This window comes from Octodon degus, unplaced genomic scaffold (assembly GCF_000260255.1).
Source record: "Octodon degus isolate 3935 unplaced genomic scaffold, OctDeg1.0 scaffold00061, whole genome shotgun sequence".
Taxonomy (NCBI): domain Eukaryota; kingdom Metazoa; phylum Chordata; class Mammalia; order Rodentia; family Octodontidae; genus Octodon; species Octodon degus.
In genome coordinates, this window is record NW_004524637.1 from 3,555,353 (window position 1) to 3,578,740 (window position 23,388).

General features: G+C 39.0%; 1 protein-coding gene and 1 pseudogene across 1 annotated transcript in view; both read right to left on the minus strand.

Annotated features, from left to right (window-relative positions):
- Nucleotides 1-657: 657 nt before the first annotated feature.
- Nucleotides 658-23,388, minus strand: part of LOC101591135 (cell cycle control protein 50A) — a 32,139-nt gene continuing 9,408 nt past the window's right edge. Inside the window, exons 2-7 of the mRNA XM_004634401.2 lie at nucleotides 12,468-12,575; nucleotides 8,933-9,040; nucleotides 7,061-7,148; nucleotides 4,749-4,898; nucleotides 3,442-3,660; nucleotides 658-1,466 (exon numbers count right to left, since the gene is read on the minus strand). Of these exons, the coding sequence (XP_004634458.1) occupies nucleotides 1,282-1,466; nucleotides 3,442-3,660; nucleotides 4,749-4,898; nucleotides 7,061-7,148; nucleotides 8,933-9,040; nucleotides 12,468-12,575 (858 nt within the window). The 3' untranslated portion in view covers nucleotides 658-1,281. The remainder of the gene's footprint in view (nucleotides 1,467-3,441; nucleotides 3,661-4,748; nucleotides 4,899-7,060; nucleotides 7,149-8,932; nucleotides 9,041-12,467; nucleotides 12,576-23,388) is intronic.
- On the minus strand, nucleotides 17,808-21,173 carry LOC105742582 (annotated as a pseudogene).

Genomic DNA, 23,388 nt, shown 5'->3' on the forward strand with positions numbered 1-23,388 from the left:
AAGTTTAATTTATTTCAAGAATAAGTTCCATAGCAAACAATTACATTTATTCAATAAGGAATATCAAAATAATTACAGTTAGTAAATAACTTCAACCATATACATCATAACTAATCAAGTACATATCCCAAAATCTCCACAAATGGGATATTTATAGAACATCTTCCTAAAGCATGTCTTGGAAAACCAACCAAAACAACTAATAAATTAACTAAAGAACATGTGTATACACATCCATATTTGACCTGTATGCAAAAACTGAAGGACATACAGAGGAAGTCAAAGTTTCAACACTTTCTGAAAAACAATGTTAGTACTTCAGTCAAAACACTTACCTGCCAAGTAAGGGCAGCCTGAGCTGTCTGCAGTGCTGAAGTAAGACTCAATGTTAAATACGAAAAAAATGGGAAAGCATCGACCCCTCTGGGCACAGACCGCTACCTTACAGCGGGGGCAAGGGTCAGCGGCCTGCTGAAGTCTGTGCATGTCACCTTCTTTCCCCTTATAAAACTAAGATGCAAGGGAATGACCATACACAAGACAATTCAGCTAAGCTGGGGTTCCTGAGTGTAATGCTTTAACAGGTAAAAAGAAGAAATTTAAATCCTGTCCAGGGGGCCAGGGGAGATAGCCTAGTAGAAGAAGCACTTCCCTGTCAAGTGCAAGGGCCTGAGTTCAATCCCTGGTTCTATCAAAAAAATAAAAATAAAAATAAAGTAAATAAATAAATCCTGTTCAGGACACTCCTGCCCTCTTTAGACATGTGCATGACTTTCCATAACAGACAAGACACACACACACATCTTTGAAATCAATGCCACACTTGATCAAAAACCACAATTGACTAACTCAATACATGAAATACTAAACAAAGACAGTCCTTTCCGCCTTTACCCAGGGCACATGGTCATGAAGGCATGTTTTATTTAGATTTAGTCTTTCTCCATCTTTCTTTGACTACTCGAATCTGAAAGGCTGTCAAAGGCTGTCAAGTGATCATATTCACGTACCTTATAATCTCTTCCAATACACAATGGGCACAGATGTACAGCATTTGCCAATACAGCATCGACAGCATCCACATTTAAGCAGTAAGCACATTTCACAGGAAAGCTCTATGCATCATGTGGACTGTCCCAATAAGAAGCGAACATTAAAAGGCAAGTTGTTATAGTGTTCATATAATCAATATATCTAATAATTATATCCATCATATATGTCATCCATAGGAAAGAAGCAAAGGTTAAAGACTGTTCTTTAAAAAAGTTTTATGTGCCAACCTCAAAACGCCATGGTGTCAGTGGTGTTACTACTATTCCTATATTTATGATTAATTACTAGCAGAACAACGCCCAGAAGGAAAGAGATAGATCCAACAGTGATGTAAGCAATTCCCAAAAATGGATTTTTTCCTCCCATCCATGAAATAGTGCTCAAGATCATCCGTTTTCGTCCATCAAAAGAATGTACAGGGTAATCTGAGGAGAGTATAGGAAAATTTTTCCATTTCTCGTTACTCAATAATTTTAAATACAAATATTAAAGTTCCTATCTAATTCATATGTATAATTCTATGACACAGGTACTTTACTCATACTCTGAATCACAAAAAAATATATTATTTTGAAAGGTTATATATTTCACCAAACAATAAAAGTTACATAAGAACTTCTCAGGTGGTTTTGTTCTCATTTAATAGGAGGGGCAAAATGCTTCAAAAGTATAACGTAGTATGAAAAATATTCCAGATAAACAGCAATGAAGGCTACAAGGGAAGGGAAGACTGACAGAGCAGGACAAAATGGATTAAGGCAGGGGAAGTAGCTGCAAGCTCAAAAAGCGTGTGGAATAAGAATGTGGTAAGGAGACTGAGAGGGCTCTGAACACAAAGCCAAAAAGCATCAAGGACACTAAAGGTTTCATGCTGATTTGGAGTACTGATAAAATACATGATACAACACAATGCTGAAGGCTAGGATACAGAACTGCAAGGTGGCTATGTGGGAGACTTAAGATGGGGGACACCAGTTCATTGGATGTACTTTCTACACAGACCTGTTCTGGGATCCTGACAAGCAGCGACAGAGAACGGAATCCATTTCCGACTGAGAAAGTGTACAACTTGCCCAAAGCAGCTCTGAATCAAGTGCTGGGCCCTGTCTGTTTCTATTGTTTCTGTACTCTAAACTCTCGCCCTAGAGGGAGCCCTGACTTCAGATGGCACGCTTGACTCACCCAGGTCTGAAGTCAGGCCCCAACCAAGGTGAATGACTGAGCATTCACACAACACAGCACTCCAGGGACCCAACCCAGCGTCCAGGCACCCACATCAGGCTCTCTGTCTCAACCCTAGTAAGACAGGCTTCTGCTGTGATTCCGTGACCACTTCCGATCTTACACCCCATTTTACCATCAGCTCTGGGTACTCACAGGCCCAAATACAATAAATATCAGTAGTAAATGTAAACCCACTTTGTTAATGTACAATACAGCTGATAAATGTTTTGATACTATGAATAGATCAATTAAGCATGAACGATTATGCTAACTTAAAATAATATATCTGCTGTTTCTTCATTGGTGGTTTTTGCTTTGTTACTACGTAGTCTCGGCTGGGTTCTCTTTGTTTATTTTTTATGAGACAGTCTCACTTTGTAGTTCAGGTTGGTCTTCAACTCACTACATAACTCAGGCTCGACCTGAACTCAGTGATGGCCCTATCTCAGCCTCCAGAGTCATGGGTTATAGGTGTGTGCTACCAGCCTAGCCAGGAGGGTTCAATATAACCTGTTTAATACTTAGGTACACTTACTGCCTTTTGTGTTAAGCTCATTTATAGTCTCCCTTATAAAAACATCAAGCACCTACCTTTTAAGTAATTTACCAAGTGATATGCTTGAAATTCTACTTCAAATCAGACATAAATGTGAGAGCTTTCTAGAAGATATTTTCCCTACACATGCACATACTCAGAAAAATGCAGGGATCAAAACTAACATACAGGGCCAGGGAAGATAGCTCGGTGATCTAAGCAGCTGCCTGGTAAGCACAACGACACGGGTTTGATCGATGCTGCCCCATGCCGCGCTGGCCCCATGCCAAGCCAGCCACAGAAAACAGGTGGTGGTATACACCTGTAATCCCAGCGCTGGGGAGGCTGAGACAGGAAGCTCACTATGAGCTGCGCAGCAAGACCCTGTACCAAATAAGTGATAAATATTAAAAAAAAAAACAAACAAAAAAACCCTCACATACAAAGTGACACGCCCCGGCACTGAAGAAGGCTGCAAACTAAAAAGGATACTATATGTGATGTTCAAATAGTACTGCCCAGCGGGCAACGTCGGACGCAAATCATGTAAGCAATCCCCAGAAATGGATTTTTTCCTCCCATCCATGAAATAGTGCTCAAGATCATCCGTTTCCGTCAGTCAAAGGAATGCACAGGGTAATTGTATGTGATGTTCAAATAGTACTGCCCAGCGGGCAACGTCGGACGCAAATCACTCGTCTGTTCTATGAGACGATACAGCTTCCGGAAAGTAGGTAATGCCGCAGTGCGCATCCAAACGATGAAGTCCTCATTGATGAAGCCATTGTTGTCCTCATCCGAATCCAGCATGTACACTGGTGTAAGCCAGTTTACTGGCTTTGTTGTTCCTTAAAGATGAGTAGGGGAAGGACAAAAAAAAAAAAAAATCAATTCCATTGAGTTTCAATGAAAAGTCACACTCTACTAACACAAAGACGGGCAATACGCAATCTGAAACTTTTATTTTGAAGGTATAAATACATTCATGTTCTATACATATATTCAAGGAAGTTTTAAAATGTAAGGAAAAAAATTTCTTGCACAACAAAATTACAAACTCTTGGTTGACAATGAAGAGACTACAAAAACAAGAATACTGAATATACACATTATATAATGTTAAAAAGGAAGACAAGCCTGGTGTGGCACCCACAACTGTAATCACAGCACTTAAGAATGCTGAGTGAAGAGGACTGTGATTTCGAGCCCAGCCTGGGCAATTCAGTGATTTATTATGACCTTATCTCAACATTAAAAGAAAAAAAAAAATTTAAAGGGTAGAGTTCTGTACTGAGTGTACACACAAATTCTGGGCTAAATCCTTAGCAATCCATACAAACACACACACAAAATTACACACTGATATGAAGGCAACACAGAAACAAAAATAAACTGGGACTATAAATAATAAGGTCTTGCTAAAAGCAAACTTGGCTGAAGATGTATTCATGATTGAAATACGCGTTTCCTTTAGAATTTTAGTACGTTAGAACTTTTTACGAAGATGGAGGAGAGGATGAGGAGAGAAAAACAACATTCACCTAAATTGGTATGAGGCTGAGGTTAAAGGAAAAACACTTAAAACAAATTTCAAAACAAATTGTTCGGGCTGGTGAGATGGCTCAGTGGTCTAAAGCACCTACTTAGAACAAGTTCAGCCAAGCACAGGGACCACGGTTCAATCCCCCAGCACCACATGCCAGCCAGCCCGCCCCCTGGTGGGCTGAGCTGGCCACACACACACACACACACACACACACACATAAATAAATAAAATTGAAAAAAAAAAACAAATTTTTTTGGAAAAAAAAAAAAAACACAAATTTTTTTGAGATTTTAAAGAGAAAAATCAGAAGTACTTCCTATATCACTGAAGCATCTGCTTTATTTATTTAATTAATTTATTTATTTGGTAAGAGATATGACTAAATTTCACCTTTGAATCGTTCTTCTAGGCTTCCTCCTCCAGGAGGGTTTCTGAATTTCACGTGTTTATCTGTCCACCAGGCAATGCCTTTCTTTTTCAAAGTAATAGGTGTAGGTGTGGGATCAGACTCATTGGAGACCAGAAACAACTCTAAGGTATCTAGCAAGAAAAGGAAAATGTTAGTCAACATTTGCTAAAAATCCATAGCATTTGCTTTATTCTAAGAAAAATGAGGATGTGGTATTTGCTCCTAAAAGTGGAAAGATTTACATTTTTTCTTTATTCAGATGTAAATTAGCCATAGCAACTTTTGTTATAACCTGACCAAAGCGCCACCATCCTGTTCTGTATGCACTCTTAGTGAACCTTGTCAGCTGCTGTAAAACGTGACTTCCTGCTTCCCAAGCCCCTCAACCCACCCTTGAGTTCCAATATGTGCTTTGTCTCACAGAACACCTGTTTCCTGAAGCCCCCATCCCACCCTTGAGTTCTAATGTGACTTCTGTTTCCCAAGCCTTCCCCAGACCTATAACCATATTTAGTCTCAACACATGCCATGACTTTTTGAACTTCCCAAGTGGTTCCCACCAGCCTGCTTTGTGGTTTTAAGCTTTATAAACCCCACGCTCCCCCACTTCAGGGCGCGCTTAAGACACTTTGTGCCAGGTGTTGCCGCTGGGTTCCAGCTTAAATTAAGCGCTTTTTTAACTTTTGAGCCTGCCTCATTTTTTAGTTACAACACTTTTAATTATAGACACATTTCTCTTCCTTTAATGCAGACCTAACCTACTTTCCTATACAGCTAGCTAACATGAAAGGCCAAGTATTTCTTTTTTTCTTTCTGTTTTAGGGCAGGGTCTACAGGGTGTTCAGGGTCTCACTACTAGATCAGACTGATAGTAATTCTCCTGTTTACAGCCTCCCAAGTGCTGGGATTACAGGTGTGCCACCACGCCCAGCCTCAATTACCATCTCAGTGTGCCCTGGGCAGGGCTGGCATGACAGGCCCAGGGATTGAACCACCGATCCCTGTGCCTGCTTGCAGGTGCTTTAATCTGCTGAGATATTTGGCCAGTCCTCAAGTATTTTAATATTAACCCAAATAAACTTACAAGGCCTTATGGATTGTGTGTGGATGTTGCCCAAAGTCTCAGGTGGTCGGCTGAATCTACAGAATTTGTGACTGCTTCATTGTTTAGTGCTGGGATTGGGGGTGTGAGTGCTATATCGGCCTAGTCTGCACACAATACAAGGGAGAGAAAGAGGTTGGCTCTTCCCCTTTTGCTCTTGTTTTTGCTGTCTTCTCCCACCATGAAGTATATTGGTTGCCCCTGTGTCATGGCACCCTGCCATGGAACCAGCTTATTACTGACTGAAACCTCCACAAACTGTGAGCTAAATTTCCTCCTTACTTTTTGGGCATCAGGCATTTTGTCTCAGCAAAGAGAGAAGAAACTAACACATAAGGTAAACCTGCTTCTCTTTTCTTCTTCTCAATGACAGATTTCTAACACCTCCTGGCTTATGCTTTTCTGTCTGTAATCAAAGACCACATGGCTACTGAGCATTGAAATGTGGTTAGTACAAAAAAAACATGTTCTCTAGTGTGTAATACACATTTGATATCAGGGACTGAGTATAAAAATATATGCTAATCTCAAGTTTTATATACTGTAATGAAATATTATGTCTACTGAGTTAAGTAAAAGTATTAAAATTAACTTCTAAAGTTTCTTTAATGTCACTAGTATAAAACTGAGTATTACCTACATGGCTTACATTGATGGGCCACATTATATTTCTGTTTGATTCTAAATGATTAACTACATGATTAAGTGATTAATGGCATCAGTAATCAAAGTCAATAAGAATGGCAGTCTGGCTTTTATTTCATTGTATATGGAAGGGGGAGTTAGTAAAATATCTTCACTTCTTCTCAGAGATAGAAATCTATTCTTAAATTTAAGAATGCTCTACTTATATCTGGTAATTTGAATAACTAATTTGAAAACAACAATATGTAACATACCAGCCACTGCTGAATTCCTATTTTATTTAGTAAATTTCTGTACAGTTTCTATGGTTTTTTTCTATTTTCTATTCTCTTTTTAAAAATTCTATAGAAAAAAATGTAACAATAATCAAAAGGAAGTCACAAAGCATTACAAACCCCACTTGATACTTAATCAATTATTTATTATAAAGCTGAATTTCTTGATTTCATTCATGACTGCTAGACTATCAAATCTGCAGGTAAACTGTACAAACCCTCTGAATTATACAGGTCTATAGCAGCATCTACGCTTGTATTTGTACCATACCATTAAACATGCTGTTGGCAATAGCTCCACAGGGAGCCACTGGCAGGTCTTCATTTCTTCGATAAGGCTCACACTCCTTACTGGGATTCTAGTTTTTCAAAGGAAAAGAAGAAAAGATCTTACCTAAGCCTCTGCAAGAACAATGAGCTATCTCAAATTACTGATTAAAAATCCAACCCCTACCTTTTTTTCACTCGTGATACATGCAAAATCAGTGTGCAATGAAAATACATTATAAATACTACATATAAATACCTAAAATGTCTTCCGTAATACAACTGTGTTATCTTTCCGGGGCAACTTCCACTTGCATATCCTGTTATATATGCATATATCAAATTAATCTTTTTTATTTGGATATCAATGTAGCACAAAGAATTTTCTGCCTGATAAAAGTTGAAATACTTTACTTTCAATCTAGCTGTAACATAATACTGGGAATCAAACTGGAAGAGACTAAAGGTTCTCATTTCTTACACCACCCCATGGATTAAACTGGGCCTCTCATATAAAAAGAACACGAGCAACTACATCATTTCAAATTTTGTTAATCTCATGTCTAACAAAGAAGGGTTCTAACACAGGTTCTTACCATACAACAGCAATGTAACAAATCAAGCACCACTTGCAGCTCCTCCAATATACATACTCTATACTCCCATGAGAAAATTCAGAGAGGTCTAGGAACCTGGTACCTCTCACAGTAGACACGAACCCTTAAAATTAAGATTCTATGGAGTAAACCCCACAGGGGTTACAAAATATTGCAGATCTAACTTGAACCCTGTGCACCACACTTCTTAAATACTAGTCATCAGAAATTAGCAATAAAAACAGTCAAGATAACCCAATTAAGGCATCTGCAAGGTTTCCAGGCCCGTTCTGACTACAATATAGTTCTACACTGCATTCTGAGAGATACCAGATCTAAGAGACCCAAAATTGCTCTGGAATTTTTAATGTCTGTTGCATTGGGAGGAACAACACAAACTGCTACCTGGGAAAGTTGAACAATCAAGCAAGTACTCCTAGTCCACACATTCCTAAATAAGGCTGGCAATCAAAAGGGGGGCTTATTAAAAATAGACATTCTCGACTACTCCTGCAGACACTGACACATTAAGTATTGGGCAGCTCTGGAATCTGTATTTTTCAAATAGCTGCACAGAATTTATCAGTAACCTACCTCTTGGATTTCACTATTCAGGCTTTCCACAAGTGGAAAAAAGAAAAAAAAAAAGATGAGTATCCTATTCAATATTAAAACACAATTCCAGGGCTGGTGAGATGGCTCAGTGGTCTAAAGCACCTACTTAGAACAAGTTTAGCAAAACACAGGGACCACGGTTCAATCCCCCAGCACCACATGCCAGCCAGGCCCGCCCCCTGGTGGGCTGAGCTGGCCACACACACACACACACACACACACACATAAATAAATAAAAATTAAAAAAATAAAATAAATAAAATAAAAAAAACACAATTCCAGAAATTAAAAGCAGCTTATTTGCATATTTCTACCTAGCATGACAATAATGTACAAACCCAAAGAGAATTTATTTACACATCCACAATGCTGCACTCATCGAAATAACAATTAAAAACAGGTTAGTTTTTAAAAACTAGAAAAAAAGTCCAAGTCCCAATGATGACAAGAAGCAAACACGTGCTAACATGCCCTCTGGCTGTAAGAAGTAACTAACCTCCAAGAAAAAAATTCTGAACTAAAAGCCCTCACTATAGAAACTAGAATGACAAGTACAGCTTTACTTTCATCCTAACATTATTAAATACTTTTAACATTTCTAACTCAATAGGTACCACATGCTATTTCACAGACATCAATTTTCATATTTCATCATTTTTACTTACAAGCAAAGCACTAGAATCTCCATTTAGCTGACTATCATCTCGAGATTTCACATAACGACGATGATTTTGATAAAAATTAGACAGGCCATAATACATAAACACATTGCCCTAGAAGAAAAAGGAAAGGAACTTTTTTCAAATAAAAACTATTATTATTAACTTGTTTCATGTGTACATAAAGGCTGAGTGATATGGACTTTACCAGTTCATAAATGGTGATAACAGATTTTAAAAGTATGTTACAAAAGCCCAAAAGATAAACTTTCAAACTTTAAATGCTTCTAATATTACATTAAAAATAACTCTGAAGCAATCTATCAGCCTATTTGGAGTTACCTGTACTCCAATAAAATTTTCTCTGAATCAAACTAGTGCTTACCCCATTGGTACCCACTTTTTAGAGGGATAATAGTCAAACTATCATTTGTTTCCAAGTAAATTCTGACTAAGAATATAAAATTTATCATATCATATCCTATTAGCAATTAATAAACTGGTGATTAGTAAAATATATTAGATAATAAGTCACTTTATCATACTCAAGGAAAGATCTTGAACCTATGTAGAGGAGCCAACTTCAAAATAAACTGTGAAAAAAGGGCAACCTACATACACAATAGTAACTTAGGAACTGTTCAAACACTATTCTTGGGGCCGGGGAGATAACTCAGTAGATAAGCACTTCTATGGCAAGCACAAGGGCCTGAGTTCAATCCCTGCTTCCACAAAAAAAAAAAAAAGTTGCAAAAGTACTAACTTACTTTCTCATTTCTGGTTGCTGCCACTATTTTTCAACTTACCTTCAATTAAAAGGAATTAAGTTACGTTTTGATTTCTTTGATTTCCTAGTTTCACATATAGTATGATTAAAACTTAATTTTCAGCTAGGTCTGGTTGCGCCTATGTGTAATCCAAGCACTCTGGGAGGCTGGATTCCACTCTGGAAGAAGATCACAGTTCAAGCCTACCTGAACAACTAAGTGATTTAATGAGATCCTATCTCAAAATTTTAAAAAAAGGACAGGGGATGTAAAGGCCCTAGGCTCAACACTATCTCCCCCTTCCCACTGGTAGGTTGATTTTTTTGCTTTTTTTTTTTTGCCTTTTTTCCCCTTTTTTAGCCTATGTATCTCAGACTAGCCTTGAGCTCACTTTGTATCCCAGGCTGGTATTAAACTTGAAAAGATCCTCCTGTCCCAGTCTCCCAAGTGCTAGGAAATGGACTGGGGATTTGGCTCAGCAGTAGAATACTTGCCTAGCAACCTGGAAGACCTGGGTTCAGTCCTAGGCACCAAAAACAAAAAATAAACCTTCCCTAAAAAAAAAAACAGTTCAACCAAAAAATACAGTAAAAAAAACCCAAGTGCTGGGATTATAGGCATGTGACACCATTCCCAGAGATAGGTTGATTTTGAAATGTCAAATTGTGTAAACTTTTCTATTCTAAATAAAGTAATTGTTTACATGGAAATCATTTTTTTAACAAGGGATATAGAAGATAGAAATTTTGGGGAAAAAAATATTGTTTCCATAAAGTATCAGTACAGGGTCAAATACGGTGGTGCATAGTTATAAGCTCAAGTGTTCCAGAGGCTGAGGCAGGAGGAGTGTTGAGTTAAAGGCCAACTGGATTACCTAAGTGAGATCCTATCTCAAAAAAAACCCCCAAAAAACAAAGGGGCTAGGGGTTTGTCCTGAGGATGTAGCTCAGTGGTAAAACACTTGCCTTGTATGTGCAAGGCCATGGGTTCAATTCCCAGTGGGGAAACCCACTAACTGAAAATAAGAAAAGAATCATTCAGAGGGTTGGCCAAATACCTCAGTGGATTTAAGTGCCTGCAAGCAGACGCAGGGGCTGGGAGTTCAATCCCTGGGCCTGCAGTGCTAGTCCTGCCCCCTGGGATATGCTGAAACCGCAACTGAGACTGAGCGTGGTAGCGCATGCCTGTAATCCCAGCTCTGGGAGGCTGTAAAACAAGTGGATCACTAAGATTGTGATCTACTAGTGAGACCATGAACACCCTGTAGACCCTTCCCTAAAAATACAAAAAAAAAAAAAAAATCATTCAGGAAGCACTGAGACAACTTACTTCAGGATCACTAAAATGCCTCAAATGTTTCAGTCTAATTCAAACTTTGTGAAAAATAACCTACAAAAGAATGAGTCTAAGGTTACTGTATCTTCAAAGAAAAGTTCTGAAGTGTTTTTGAATGAGAGAGGAGACTAACAGGAAGCTGCTAAATCATTTTTGTCTCGTCCTTCAAGTCTGTTTTGACAATGCAATCTCTTCACAGTGTGCCTGTCATGTTGAAAACTAGACTTCTCAAGAAGCCCTGAATGCCTATGTTATTCTTCAAAACGAAGCTCTTGCCTGAGTTAGTTTTCCTGGTTTCCCAAAGGCAGCACCATCCTACTCTCTATCTTGACCCAAGAGCAACTACAATACCAGATGGCAAGCATCTTTGAAGGGCTGCTAAGTTATAAGCTTTAAAACATTCAAAATGCAGAAAAATCTAAAATGTTGGCAATTTTTTCCTTAAAGAAAATATATATTTTAGTACAGGATCTACAGGGTCTCATTACACAGATCAGACTCATAGTAATCCTCCTGCTTTCAGCCTCCCAAGCACTGGGATTACAGGTGTGCTTAGAAGAGTAATTTTTTAACCTCAATCTGGAGGTACAAACTGGCGTTTCTATGCCAATCCTGAATCTGTATATCCTTCAGCCTTGACTCAGCTAGTAAAAATGGGAGATCATGGTCAATGCAACACACAGAAAGTTGAACCAATGATGTATTTTGACATCAAAATACAAAAAAATGAAATTTTAGTGTTCTCATTTTTGTAATCCTTCATCTCTCACAAAAGTTTAAATAACAGAAATATTAGCATTTAATTTCTTCTTTTTTTTTCATCATCTTGAAGCAGGGTCTCACTATGTTGTTCAGGCTGGCTGGCCTTGAGCTCACTTTGTAGCCCAGGCTGGTCTCAAATTCACATTGATCCTCCTGCCTCAGCCTCCCAAGCACTGGGATTATACGCGCATGCTACACTTGGCTTTAGTATGTATTTTCTAAAGTAAAAACTACTTTAGGGGCCAGTGACATAGCTCAGTGGACTAAAATGCCTGTTTAAGCAGGCTTAGGCAAGCACAGGGACTGCGGTTCCGTCCCCAGCATCACATGCTGCGCCAGCCCTGCCCCCAGAATGGGCTGAGCTGGCCATTGAGTCTGGGTACAGTAGCACATGCCTGTAATCCTAGCACTGGGGAGGCTGAAAGCAGGAGGATCATCATGATTCTGAGCTGTGTAGTGAGACTCTGCAACAACCACATACATTAAAAAACAAATCCTATTTTATAATTAAAAGTATGCTAGACAATTTGAGCAGTAAACAGTCTCCTTCAAAAGTATATAGACTCTAATAAATTAAACTGTCATCGCTACCAAAAAACTGTACCTAGCTTGAAGAAAAAAGACATTATTAATATTTTAATAATGGCTCTTCTAACACTTGACTTGGAAACACAGACCTCAAATGCCTTTTCCAGAGTGAAGTTAATGGTGCAAACGCAACGTGTCACATTTGGGTTCAAACACTTATTGCAGGGGCTGGAAGGCTCTGTTCCGGTGTAATCGATCTGTAAGAGAAAACACAGCCAAGCTGTTCCTTGGAAAAGTAAAGACCAAAGACAATCTGAAATAACGTGCTATTTTACTAAAAGATAAAATAACCAATGAAGCAACCCATAGCCCAGATTAAAAAAAAAAAAAAAAAAAAAAAAAAAAAAAAAATTCCCCCCTTTTGGTTTTTTGAGACAGGGTCTCAATTAGTTCAGGCTGGCATTGAACTCATTGTGTAGTCCAGGCTGGCCTCAAACTCATAGTGACCCTCCTGCTTCAGCCTCCCAAGTGCCCATGTCCAGCTCAAAAAGTGTTTTTAAGGTTCTCTGTTAATTTTGACAGTGTGACATACTGGCTAATCTTTCCAGTCAAAGTCCTCTCTACTTTATACCAAAGAAACACATAAAATCATACAAATAAAATTCAAACTGCATGATATATTCATATTTAAATAGCTATCAAGTTTAAACTACTCTAATACTGATTAAAGAGATCAATAAATCAGCTTTTCCTCTTGAATCTTAGAGCCTTAAACACTTCCAGTCACCTCAGCTATCTTTTCTTTTTCTTTTTTTCTTTTGTCTTTTTAGGCTGGCCTAGAATGCTCTTCAACCTCTGTCATTTGAGAACAAGAAGGCAGCAATCTGCAAGCCAGAAACAAGGCTCTCTCTAGGAATGCCATGTACTAGCACCCTCATCTTGGACCAGCCTCCAGAAATGTGAGAAATGCTGTTCTTTCACATGCCTGAGACACAATACCTGGCACCTAAAGTTAAAGGCATAAAAGCTTATTTGGTTCACAGTTTGAAGAGGTTTCAGTCCTCTGTGGGCTGACTCCAAGGCAGGGTGGCAAGGCAGAAGGGTATCAAGAGGAGAAAAAATCCACAGCTGGCAGAAGGCAGCAAGGCAACAGGCACCAAGTGAAATGCAGCAACCCTTTCTGTTCCTTCTATCCTATGCAGGTTATCAACCCTTGAGGCAGGGCGCACACCCAAAGTGAGGTACCCTTGATCCTAGCCCTCTACTATAATCAATCTAAGCATCACATCCTTGATCCAGCCACATCCAAAAAGCTCCACCTATGGCCAATGAGGCATAGTAGGGAAAACTTGACAAAAGCCATAACAACCGTGATGCTTCAGTTGTCCAACAGCTCCACACCCAAAACTTTCTACTACTTAAACAACAAAGTTTGAAAATCTGCTTAGTGTTTTTGCTCGCCAGTCGAGCCAAAAACCTAACTCAAAAAACCTGTATTGGGCCAGGGAGATGGCTCAGTAGGAAAAGTGCTTGACTGGCAAATGCAAGGATCTGAGTTCAATCCCCAGTTCCGCCAAAAAAAAAAAAAACTGTATGGCCCAAGAGTGAGTCACACCTCAAGTCTCACTGCAGACACAAAGGGCTGCCACACTTCAGTCTCAGCACTGTTCTCACCCAGACGACATGTAGTGCTTCTGTTCAGGGTGTTAAAAACATGTCACCGTGCTTTCTTTTTGCACTTTAATCATGCAAAATATTGTAATCATGGATCCAAAGAAAATTAGTGATAGCAGCAGTAAAGCTAAGAGGAAAACTGAGAACACAACAGTTAAACAAATCACTATGAAATTTGTTAAAATCCTGGAAAAATGAATTTATAAGTATAATTCTTGGGCCTCAGAACCAATTATTTGGCTTTCTATTATTTCTTTTTGGAAAAATACGTTCAGTTCTCAAATATTTGGTTGTTGAGCATGAATTTGGAACGAATTAAATCCAACAATTGAGGTATCATTGTGAATGTCTGCAGTATTCTGTTACAGCAGCCCCAGACAAGGAAACATGTGTTTTGTCTGTGAGGTTATCTACTCACATCAGGCAACTACTCCTACCAGACTGCGCACTTTCTCATTGTTGGTATGTATTTTTTGACTATTTTGGAGAACTGAACTTTACGATATATCTCATGCACATATTTTTTCTAAGTCTGTGATTTGTTTTACCCTCTTGATAAATATGAATGTTATAATAGCCCTAAGAGTCTATACATTAATAATGTAAAAATTAGTCATCTAATCTTTATTTCTTTTCCTTTTTTTTTTTTTTTTTTTTTTTTTTTGGCGGAACCAGGGATTGAACTCAGGCCCTTGAGCTTGCCAGGCAAGCGCTTATTCTACTGAGCCATCTCCCTGGCCCCCTAACCTTTATTTCTGAAAAAAGTAGTGCATATAAAGTTTATATATGGAAATTCAATCTCTCTTGATAATTGAAAAAGGGAAAAGGGCGAAATTTGTGTAAGCCAGGCACAGTGGTACATGCTCATAAATCTGTGTGTAAGCCAGGCACAGTGGTGCATGCCCATAAATCTGCGTGTAAGCCAGGCACAGTGGTGCATGCCCATAAACCCATCACTTAGGAGATGGAAGCAGGAGGGTAGCCATGAGCTTTGGGCCAGCTTGGGTGACATAGTACATTCAAGGCCAATGTGAACTACACAAATAAATAAAATCTGTATCTAGAAAATAGAACCACCATCTCATTACAACTAATTGCTTTTTTTAAAAGTATAAATATAAAAATGAAAATATTCTGATAGAATGTTCTTTTTTTAAATCGTCTTTTATTTATTTATTTGGTACAGGGTCTAGCTACACAGCTCAGACTCATAATGATCCTCCTGTCTCAGCCTCCCTAGGGAATCTCCATGCTGGCACAGCACGTGGTATCAGGAATCAAACCTGGGTGCTTGTGCTTCTCGGGATCTATCTAGACACACTATGCCACTTAAACACCAAATCTCATGCTGTTGAAGAGATGAAAGATAAGACTATTCTGAACAATAAACTACGTTTTTAAGTCTCTATGCATCTTTCCCTCGTTTATTTAAAAAACTTTAAAACTTTAAGTCAGTAGGGTACATTACCATACTGACTGTTTCTAAACAGAAATCTCTTAAGTGAACAGTCTAAAGAAAAACCATCAACTGTGATTAAGTGTGGAAATACTTAACTGAACAAAAGTAATTCATATAATTAACTTGGAAGTTTAATAATCTATAGTATTTTATAATAAAATGAACATCTCAGTGGAACTGAGAATAACTGTTGAATAATAAATTTCATTTAAAGATCAAAGGCTATAAGGGTTGCGAATATAGATCAGTAGCAGAGTGCTTGGCTAGTAGGCAGAAGGCCCTGAGTTTAATCACCTATACCACAAATAACTGAATAGCTAACATAGCCACCACAATTAATTATAATTTTAAGATGTACTGGCAAATTATATGTCTCCTGACTCCAGGAAAATCTCACAAATGTTTAAAAAAATCACTATCATTAATCTATTAAGCCTTACTACATGCAAGGTATGGCATAAGGTACAAGACAGGTAGAAAGGCATTCATGCTATTTAATAGTTTATTCAGGTTTCTTTCATATTTATACTTCATCTGCTCTTCATCAAACCCTATATAAAATCTCAACTTCATATTTAAAAATACACATTTAAAAACATGCCCAAGGTTATACGAGTACAATACATGGTGCTAGACTAGAACCAAGGTTTCTCACTTTCAGCACAATGCTTCTTCTAGGTAACTAACTACTTTTGCCCAGGAGGAGTCTGCCCTCCAGCAGACAACTTAATCAAAGACAGTAACTAAATACAAAGAAAACCACTATAAAACGCAAAGTCTCAAATTAGTTGGCAGAGAGGAACACTCTGTTGTAGATGGAGAAAAAACAGGGATCAGAACAGATGGAAAAAGAGAGAAAGAGGGATCATTAGAGAAGAAAGAAGGTAGAAAGCACAAAGCACACATAAGGACAATGAGCATAACATTGTGGGTTGAGAGTGAGTTTTATATTGGAAAGATGAGACAAGGCTAAGAAGGCAAGCTGGAGCCATAAAGATACACCATGTTTTCCTGGTGTTAACAAATGTGTACTAGCACTTAAAAAGTGCAACAGCCCTGCTAAGGTTGTTTTTATTTTCTTTATCCTATACTAAGACAGGGCTGGAGTGAAGCTCAATGGAGCAGAATGGGCTTAGCAAGAACAAGGCTCTGGGCTCAATTCCAGCACCACCATCACCACTCCAAAAAAGGCCAGGAAACTTATCAGAGAAGAGCTAGTAATTTCTCAAGCTCATTCAGCTAGGAACCCAAAAGCTAGGGCACTCTCATTTAGGAAGGCTTAGTAACTCTCCCAGAATGAGCCCAACCCTCCCAGTCTCCTCCACATCCCACTCACTCAATCCTCACCATCACCATCCCTCCCACACAACGGTCATGTCTTTTCCAACAAAGAAACTCAGAACCCTCCGATGATAAGAATGAACAGAAACCTCAGTGGAGAACTTTAAATTTTGTTGTTCTTATGAAGCTGCCAGCATCCAAATACGCTTGCAAGTATTATGGAATTCTCTTCTATGAAAGTTTTGGAAGGATACAATGCTGTACTTGTTACTTGAGAAGCTTATGAAAAAAAATGGGTGCTTCCTCTCCTTGAGCCCATGATAGCCAGCTGAAGAGTACAACAAGATCTAGACTTAGCAATCAGACACTCCCACACAAATCATTAGATTGTGCAAGGCAAGGGCAAGAGCACCTGTGATTAGTTCACCAGCCAGGACAACAGTCTGGAAGGGAGACTTCAGCAGCAACTGCAGCAGTAGAACAGACTGTTCAGGCTTTCAAACTTCCCTAATTTCTACCTGTCTCTGAACTGTATATTCTATACTTTTTTGTTTTTTCTTCTGTGGAACTGGAGATTGAACTCAGGCCCTTGTGCTTGCCAAGGAAGCGCTGATTCTACTGAGCCATCTCCCCAGCCCCATATATTCTTTTTGTTCAGTTTCTGTAACCTAATCTCCTAAAAATTCCTTTCCAGTCTAAGCCAATCAGAATTGGTTCCTGTTGCTGATTATAAATTCTCTTAAAGGTAAGCAACCTGAGTATTAAAATGTCACTGAAATAAGGGACTGGGGTCTTGGGGGGGCATATCAAACAGTATTGCATGGGTCTAGGAAATGGGAATTGCTTTTCTTCCCGAACATCCTATCATAATGTAATCATTTATTTCACCTAGCATTTAGCAAGTGCCTATATATATTCATTCAACCTAGCACCTATGCACCTAGAGCTCAGCATCACTGTACAGAACAGTTACTAAAACAGAATAGATATCTTTATAAGACTGTACAAGTACCATGGAAATACAACCTAGTTAAGTAATCAGCAAGTTTCTCCCAAGAGAACTGCTGAATAAATCTTACCTACAAGAGAAATAAGCACAGTACAGAGCACTACATCTCGGACTGAGGACTTAGCGTATCAACAGACTCAACAAGTACACGAATTTAGAGCTTCAAATAAAGGTCTGAGTTAGAGGTAAGATCTGAGAATCAATCAGGGCTTCTCCAGGTATCTAGTCATCCTCCAGTGTACATTTATAAAACTGGCCATTGGTAAAAAAGAAAAAGAGGGGGCTAGAATTAGATTACAGAATACAAGCTAATAAATGGTCTTGTAACTCTAAACCTCTGTGAACCAGAGCAGTGTGGCTTTCCAGCACAGGAACAAAGTGGATACAGGGGAAGGAAGACCATTCCAGCCCTCTCATAATGGGACACGGAAAGCATATGGATTCCTGATAGTGTCCAGAGATAGCAGCCTTCTCATAGGTACTGCTATCTATGTGAGGAACAGAAGGGCAACCACAACAAAGCTCATTCAAGAGACATCAGGCACAGCAGCCTTCAACTAGGGGCGAGAAAGACCAGGACATTAACCCTACTCCAAGTGACTACAACAAAAGACTAGTTGCATGAAACATACTAGTGCCAACTGCTTTGTTACTGAGAAATCCCTGGCATAAAAAGAAGACTGGCTACCAGGGTGAAGAAATCATATGTTCTTACTTCAGAGGAAGTAATGAAAACTACATTGTTTCCCACCCAAGACTCAAAAATGACACATTATCACTAAATTTTTCAGAGGTTGCTATCATTGAACAGTAAGGAATTTCTATAATTTGGTAGGCCATGGAAAAAAAGATTAGATATGGATATTTGAGAGAAACAAAAGGGCCACAATAAGGGAGCAGGGTATCCTGGAATAGTGAACACATTTTAGAGCAGCATTTTAAATGCTCTCTTTTTATTAAATAGACAATACATCAATGTAGAAAAATACGTCCTTTCCCAAATACAAATAAGCAAGACAGCATTCAGAGTAACCTGTTTGGATGTGAGGGAGATCTGGCTGCGACATCTGTCACCCCACTGATTACCAGCGTTGATTCGGCTGATCTGGCTGGCTAGGCGGGTGTCCCCTTCCTCCCTCAACGATCCATGTGCGTCCCTCCCAAAGCTGTGCACTCGGTCAAAGAGGACGACCACCCCGGATAGAGGAGGACCGTTCCTCGGTCAAAGGTATACTAGTAGCTGCGCTCCCCTGCTAGAACCTCCAAATAAGCTCTCAAGGTCACAGTAACCTAACTGGTTTAAAAAGCAATGAAAACTACAGTTTAGTCTTTAATAAAGGAGCAAGGGAAAGAAATCAAGAAAGAGCTGACAGGAACGCTGGACAACACAGAGAAAAAGAAGAAAGTGGTCTGGAACACCAACCCCAGGGCCCACGGAGGAGGCCCTGCCTCTGCAAACACAAGCAGTGCTGTGATCAAGCCCTTCTCCTACATAGTATGGATACTAAGACCCTCACGTATTACTCTAAATAGACTAAAGAGGGGGTATGAGCACCAAAATATAACTAAGTCCAAGGAAGCTTACATTTCAGGGAGATGGAATCTAAATAAAGACATCTCCACAGTAGTGAAAGAATTCCCCCAACTGATCTTCAACCCACAGTACAAAAATGACAGACACATGAGAAGTAAAGGCAACAAGAGGCCCTCCAAATCTCCAAAAGCTGATTTCAGACAATGAAGTAAAGAAAGTTACAGCTAAAGAACTCAACCAAATTGTCAAAATGGTCAAAGAGATAAACAGATGAGCAAATACAGATGTCTAACAAGCTCAAAGAAAAACTAATTTAACAGATAAAAGGATTTTTACTAATAAAATATTCAATGTGCTTAAAGAAGAAACAAATAAACCGAGTTTTGCATAAGCACTAGAAAACATGAATGATCACTTAAGTAAAGAAATAGTCAGGTACACTGGCACACACCTATAATCCCTGCACTCTGGAGGCTGAGGCAGGAAGATCCACTGTGAGTTCAAAGCCAGCCTGAGTTACATGTAAGAGTTGAAAGTCAGTCTAAGTTACATAGTAAGACCTTGTCTTAAAAAATAAAAAATAAAGGATAAAAAATAAAAAATTAGGATGTAACAAGCAAAAATAATGACTTGAAAAATTCTATATGGAAAGCAATGTGTGGACAAGGCATACAAATATCATAAAGTCAATGATGCCCTAAAAATGAACTTGTAGGGGTTTTTTTGTTGTGTGTTTTGTTTTTTGTGGTACCGGGGATTGAACTCAGGACCTTGTGCTTGCCAGCTGAACTTGTAGTTTATTTGGTTGGATGTTTTAGATGACACTTTTGATCAACACCTTTTTATTACCACTTGAAGCCAGTTTAAACCAACTAGCACGTATTCTTCAAATTTGCTTTTTAAGTAATGACTTTTCTGTAGGCAAGAAATCCACACAGCAGTCAAGTAAGATATACTGTTTTTCTTCCTGTAAACTACTGGTGAGCACAGAAGGCAATGTACCACACCACCAAGTTTTCTATTCTCACCAAATAAGCTAACAGTTGACTTATAATTCTCTTGCTCCAGAAAGTTAAAGCCACAATCAATGTCAAATTCCTGCTTAACAGAACTTGGGCCACTGTTTCATGGCCCTGAGAAACCTCAGAGAAAAACTCACTATATTTTGGAGATGGGCTTTCTGTGAAAAACAACAGTCACTGGAGTTAATCACATCTGTGTGATTATCACAGCACAATTTTTCAGGCAATCTGCACAAGCTAGTTCATTTTCTTTATTTGTCATGCCCCCTGCCCCACTTCTAGGGGACTTTTTTTTTTTTTTTTTTGTAACGACGATCTTTTAGAAATTTTATTTTATAGTAACAAGGCTTTAGAAAGAGATGATGAACTTTCTGCAATAGATCGCCTTATACAGTATATCTATCTAGGCTTTTCAAAGCCTGTCCAACTGTTCTATTCATGTAAGTAGTCAACTGTTTAGGGCATTTTTAACATTCTTCACGTTCTTTTCCTTTTTTTTTTTTTTTTTTTTTTTTTTTTGTATTTGGTACAAGGTCTACAGGGTTTACAAGGTCTCACTACACAGCTCACTCCCAGTGATCCTCCAGTATTCAGCCTCCCAGTGCTGGGATTGCAGGAGGGTGCCACCACGCCTGGTCTCAATCGCTGGCTCAGTGCACCCTGGGGGTGAGGCGGGACCAGCATGGCATGCTAAGGATGGAACCCTGGACACTGCGCTCTGCCTAAGCAGGTGCTTTAGTGGCTCAGCCATCTGGCCAGCCTCTTTATGTTATTATCAATGAAATTAAAGATCCTTTTTCTAGGAAAATGAGTGGGATGATCCTCAATATTATTACAAAAGTTCCATTTTTTAACATTGTTGTTTTCTGATGCCATACTCTCTAACTATGGGTGCTTCATTGTACCAAACCACCTCAGTCCAGCCACTAATGAACCACACAAGGCAGCCTAATGTTCCTCAGCTCCCAGACTGGGACCCACTCATAGCCATTAAAACATAGGGGACCTAACATGCTAATATTTTATATAGTACAAGAGCCAGGCATTGTGGCACACAACCACCTGTGATTCTAGTACTCGGAAGGCCGAGGCAGGAGGATTGCTGTTAGGCTGAGGCCAGCATGGGCTGTATATAGAATTCAAGGCAGGCGTGAACTATAAAGTGAGACCTTGTCTAAAAAAAGAAGTATAACTAATTTTTTACTTTTTATCTAAAATACAGATTTAAAACTACTGTTATGATAAATAGCTATCATACCAAGACCACTTTAACTATCAGACTTGAAATAGAATTGTATAATACAGTCCCCTCCTCCCACATTGTATTTTGGGAAAACATTCCAAGACCTCCAGTAGATGCTCAAAAATCATGGATAGCACCAAACCTTACACACACTATCATAAAGTTTACTTCACAAATTAGGCACAGTAAGAAGCTAGCATTAAAGAGCAAAAGTTATAACAATACACTGTAGTAAGAGTTGAGTGAATATGGTCTCTCTCAAAATACTATTTTAGTGTAGTAATACTACACAACCTCAGTATATTTTTTTTTCCTTTTCTTTGATAAGTCAAAAATTTAAAAAGGAAATATTTTATGGTTTCCTTTTGGCATATAAATTGCCAGCATCACTTCTATATGATTTGGGGGCAACATTAAGTAAAATAAGTTACTTGAACACAGCACTGAGTACCACAACAGTCAATCTTATAACCAAAACAGTTCCTAAGTAACTAAAGTCTGGGTAACAGACACAGTGTGGATAATCTGAACAAATGGTAACATATACAGTGTGCATACTCTGAACATACCAGGCAAAGTGGTGCAAGATTTCATCATGTTATTCAGAATTGCATGCAACTTAGAATTTATGAGTTTATGTTTAGCTATGAAATTTTCAAACCACAGTTGAACATGGGCTAACTGAAACTATAGAAAGTGAAACTGCAGATAAGGGGGTAACTACAAATTTCTACACACAAGTTTTTATATATAACAATTTACTCATTTCTACAAAAAAAAAAACTTGTGTAGCCCAGGCTGGCCTTGACCCCATGACAATTCTCCTGCCTCAGCCTCCCAAGGTCTGGGATCACAGGTATGTACCACCACATTTGGCCAAGATAGCTTTAATAAGTGATTACTCACTGACAGACCAAAGCCTGATTAAAGGATTGAAATTTTTAGTCCCACCTCCCAAGTTATGGGGATAGGAGAGAAACTGATGGTTGAGTTGATGACCAATGGCCATGAATTAATCAACATAATGCTAACATAACAAAGCCTTCATAAAGCCCAAAAGCCCAAATGGACAGGGCTGAACACACACAGATACCTGCCAACAGTGCACTCAGGAGAATATGGAAGCCCTTCACTCCTACCCTATGCATCTCTTCTACCTACCTGTTCATCTGTATCCTAGTGGTTTGTGAAGTCTGTGAGCCTCTCTACCACACAAATCAAAGCCATGGAGTGGTCACGGGAACCTGATTTATAGAAAGTTGGTCACAGTACAGGTCACAACCCGGAACTTGATAAAGCAGAGGGGGAGGCAGGATTTTAGAGGGCTGCATCCTTTACCTGATGCAATTTCCTTCTAGACACTGACAGAACTGAGTGAAGTTCTCAGATATGTAGCTAGTGTGTACAGAAGATTCTGCTGTCAAAAATGCTTGAGGATAGGGAGCTTCATGCCTGGTGTCCAGAAATATGATAGTGATTGATATATAAGAATAGGAAATGCTTCTGTGCTTTCATATCAAAAATGCCTTGGAATACTCACCATGATGTGACCTGAAGCATCATTCCTTAAATAATGAAATTATTTAAAATCTATCTGAAAAACTGCTCAGTGGCTTCCCCTCACTGAGCATGGAAGCCATGGGAATACAGTGGCCCATATGAAATGCACCCCAACATTTTACTATTCCCGATTGCTCCCTCGATGTCAGCCTCTTTGCTATTCCTCTTTTGATCAAGAACTCTCTTCATGGGGCTGGAGAGATGGCTCAGTGGTCTAAAGCACCTACTTAGAACAAGCTTGGCAAGGCATCAGGGACCGCGGTTCAATCCCCCAGCACCACATGCCAG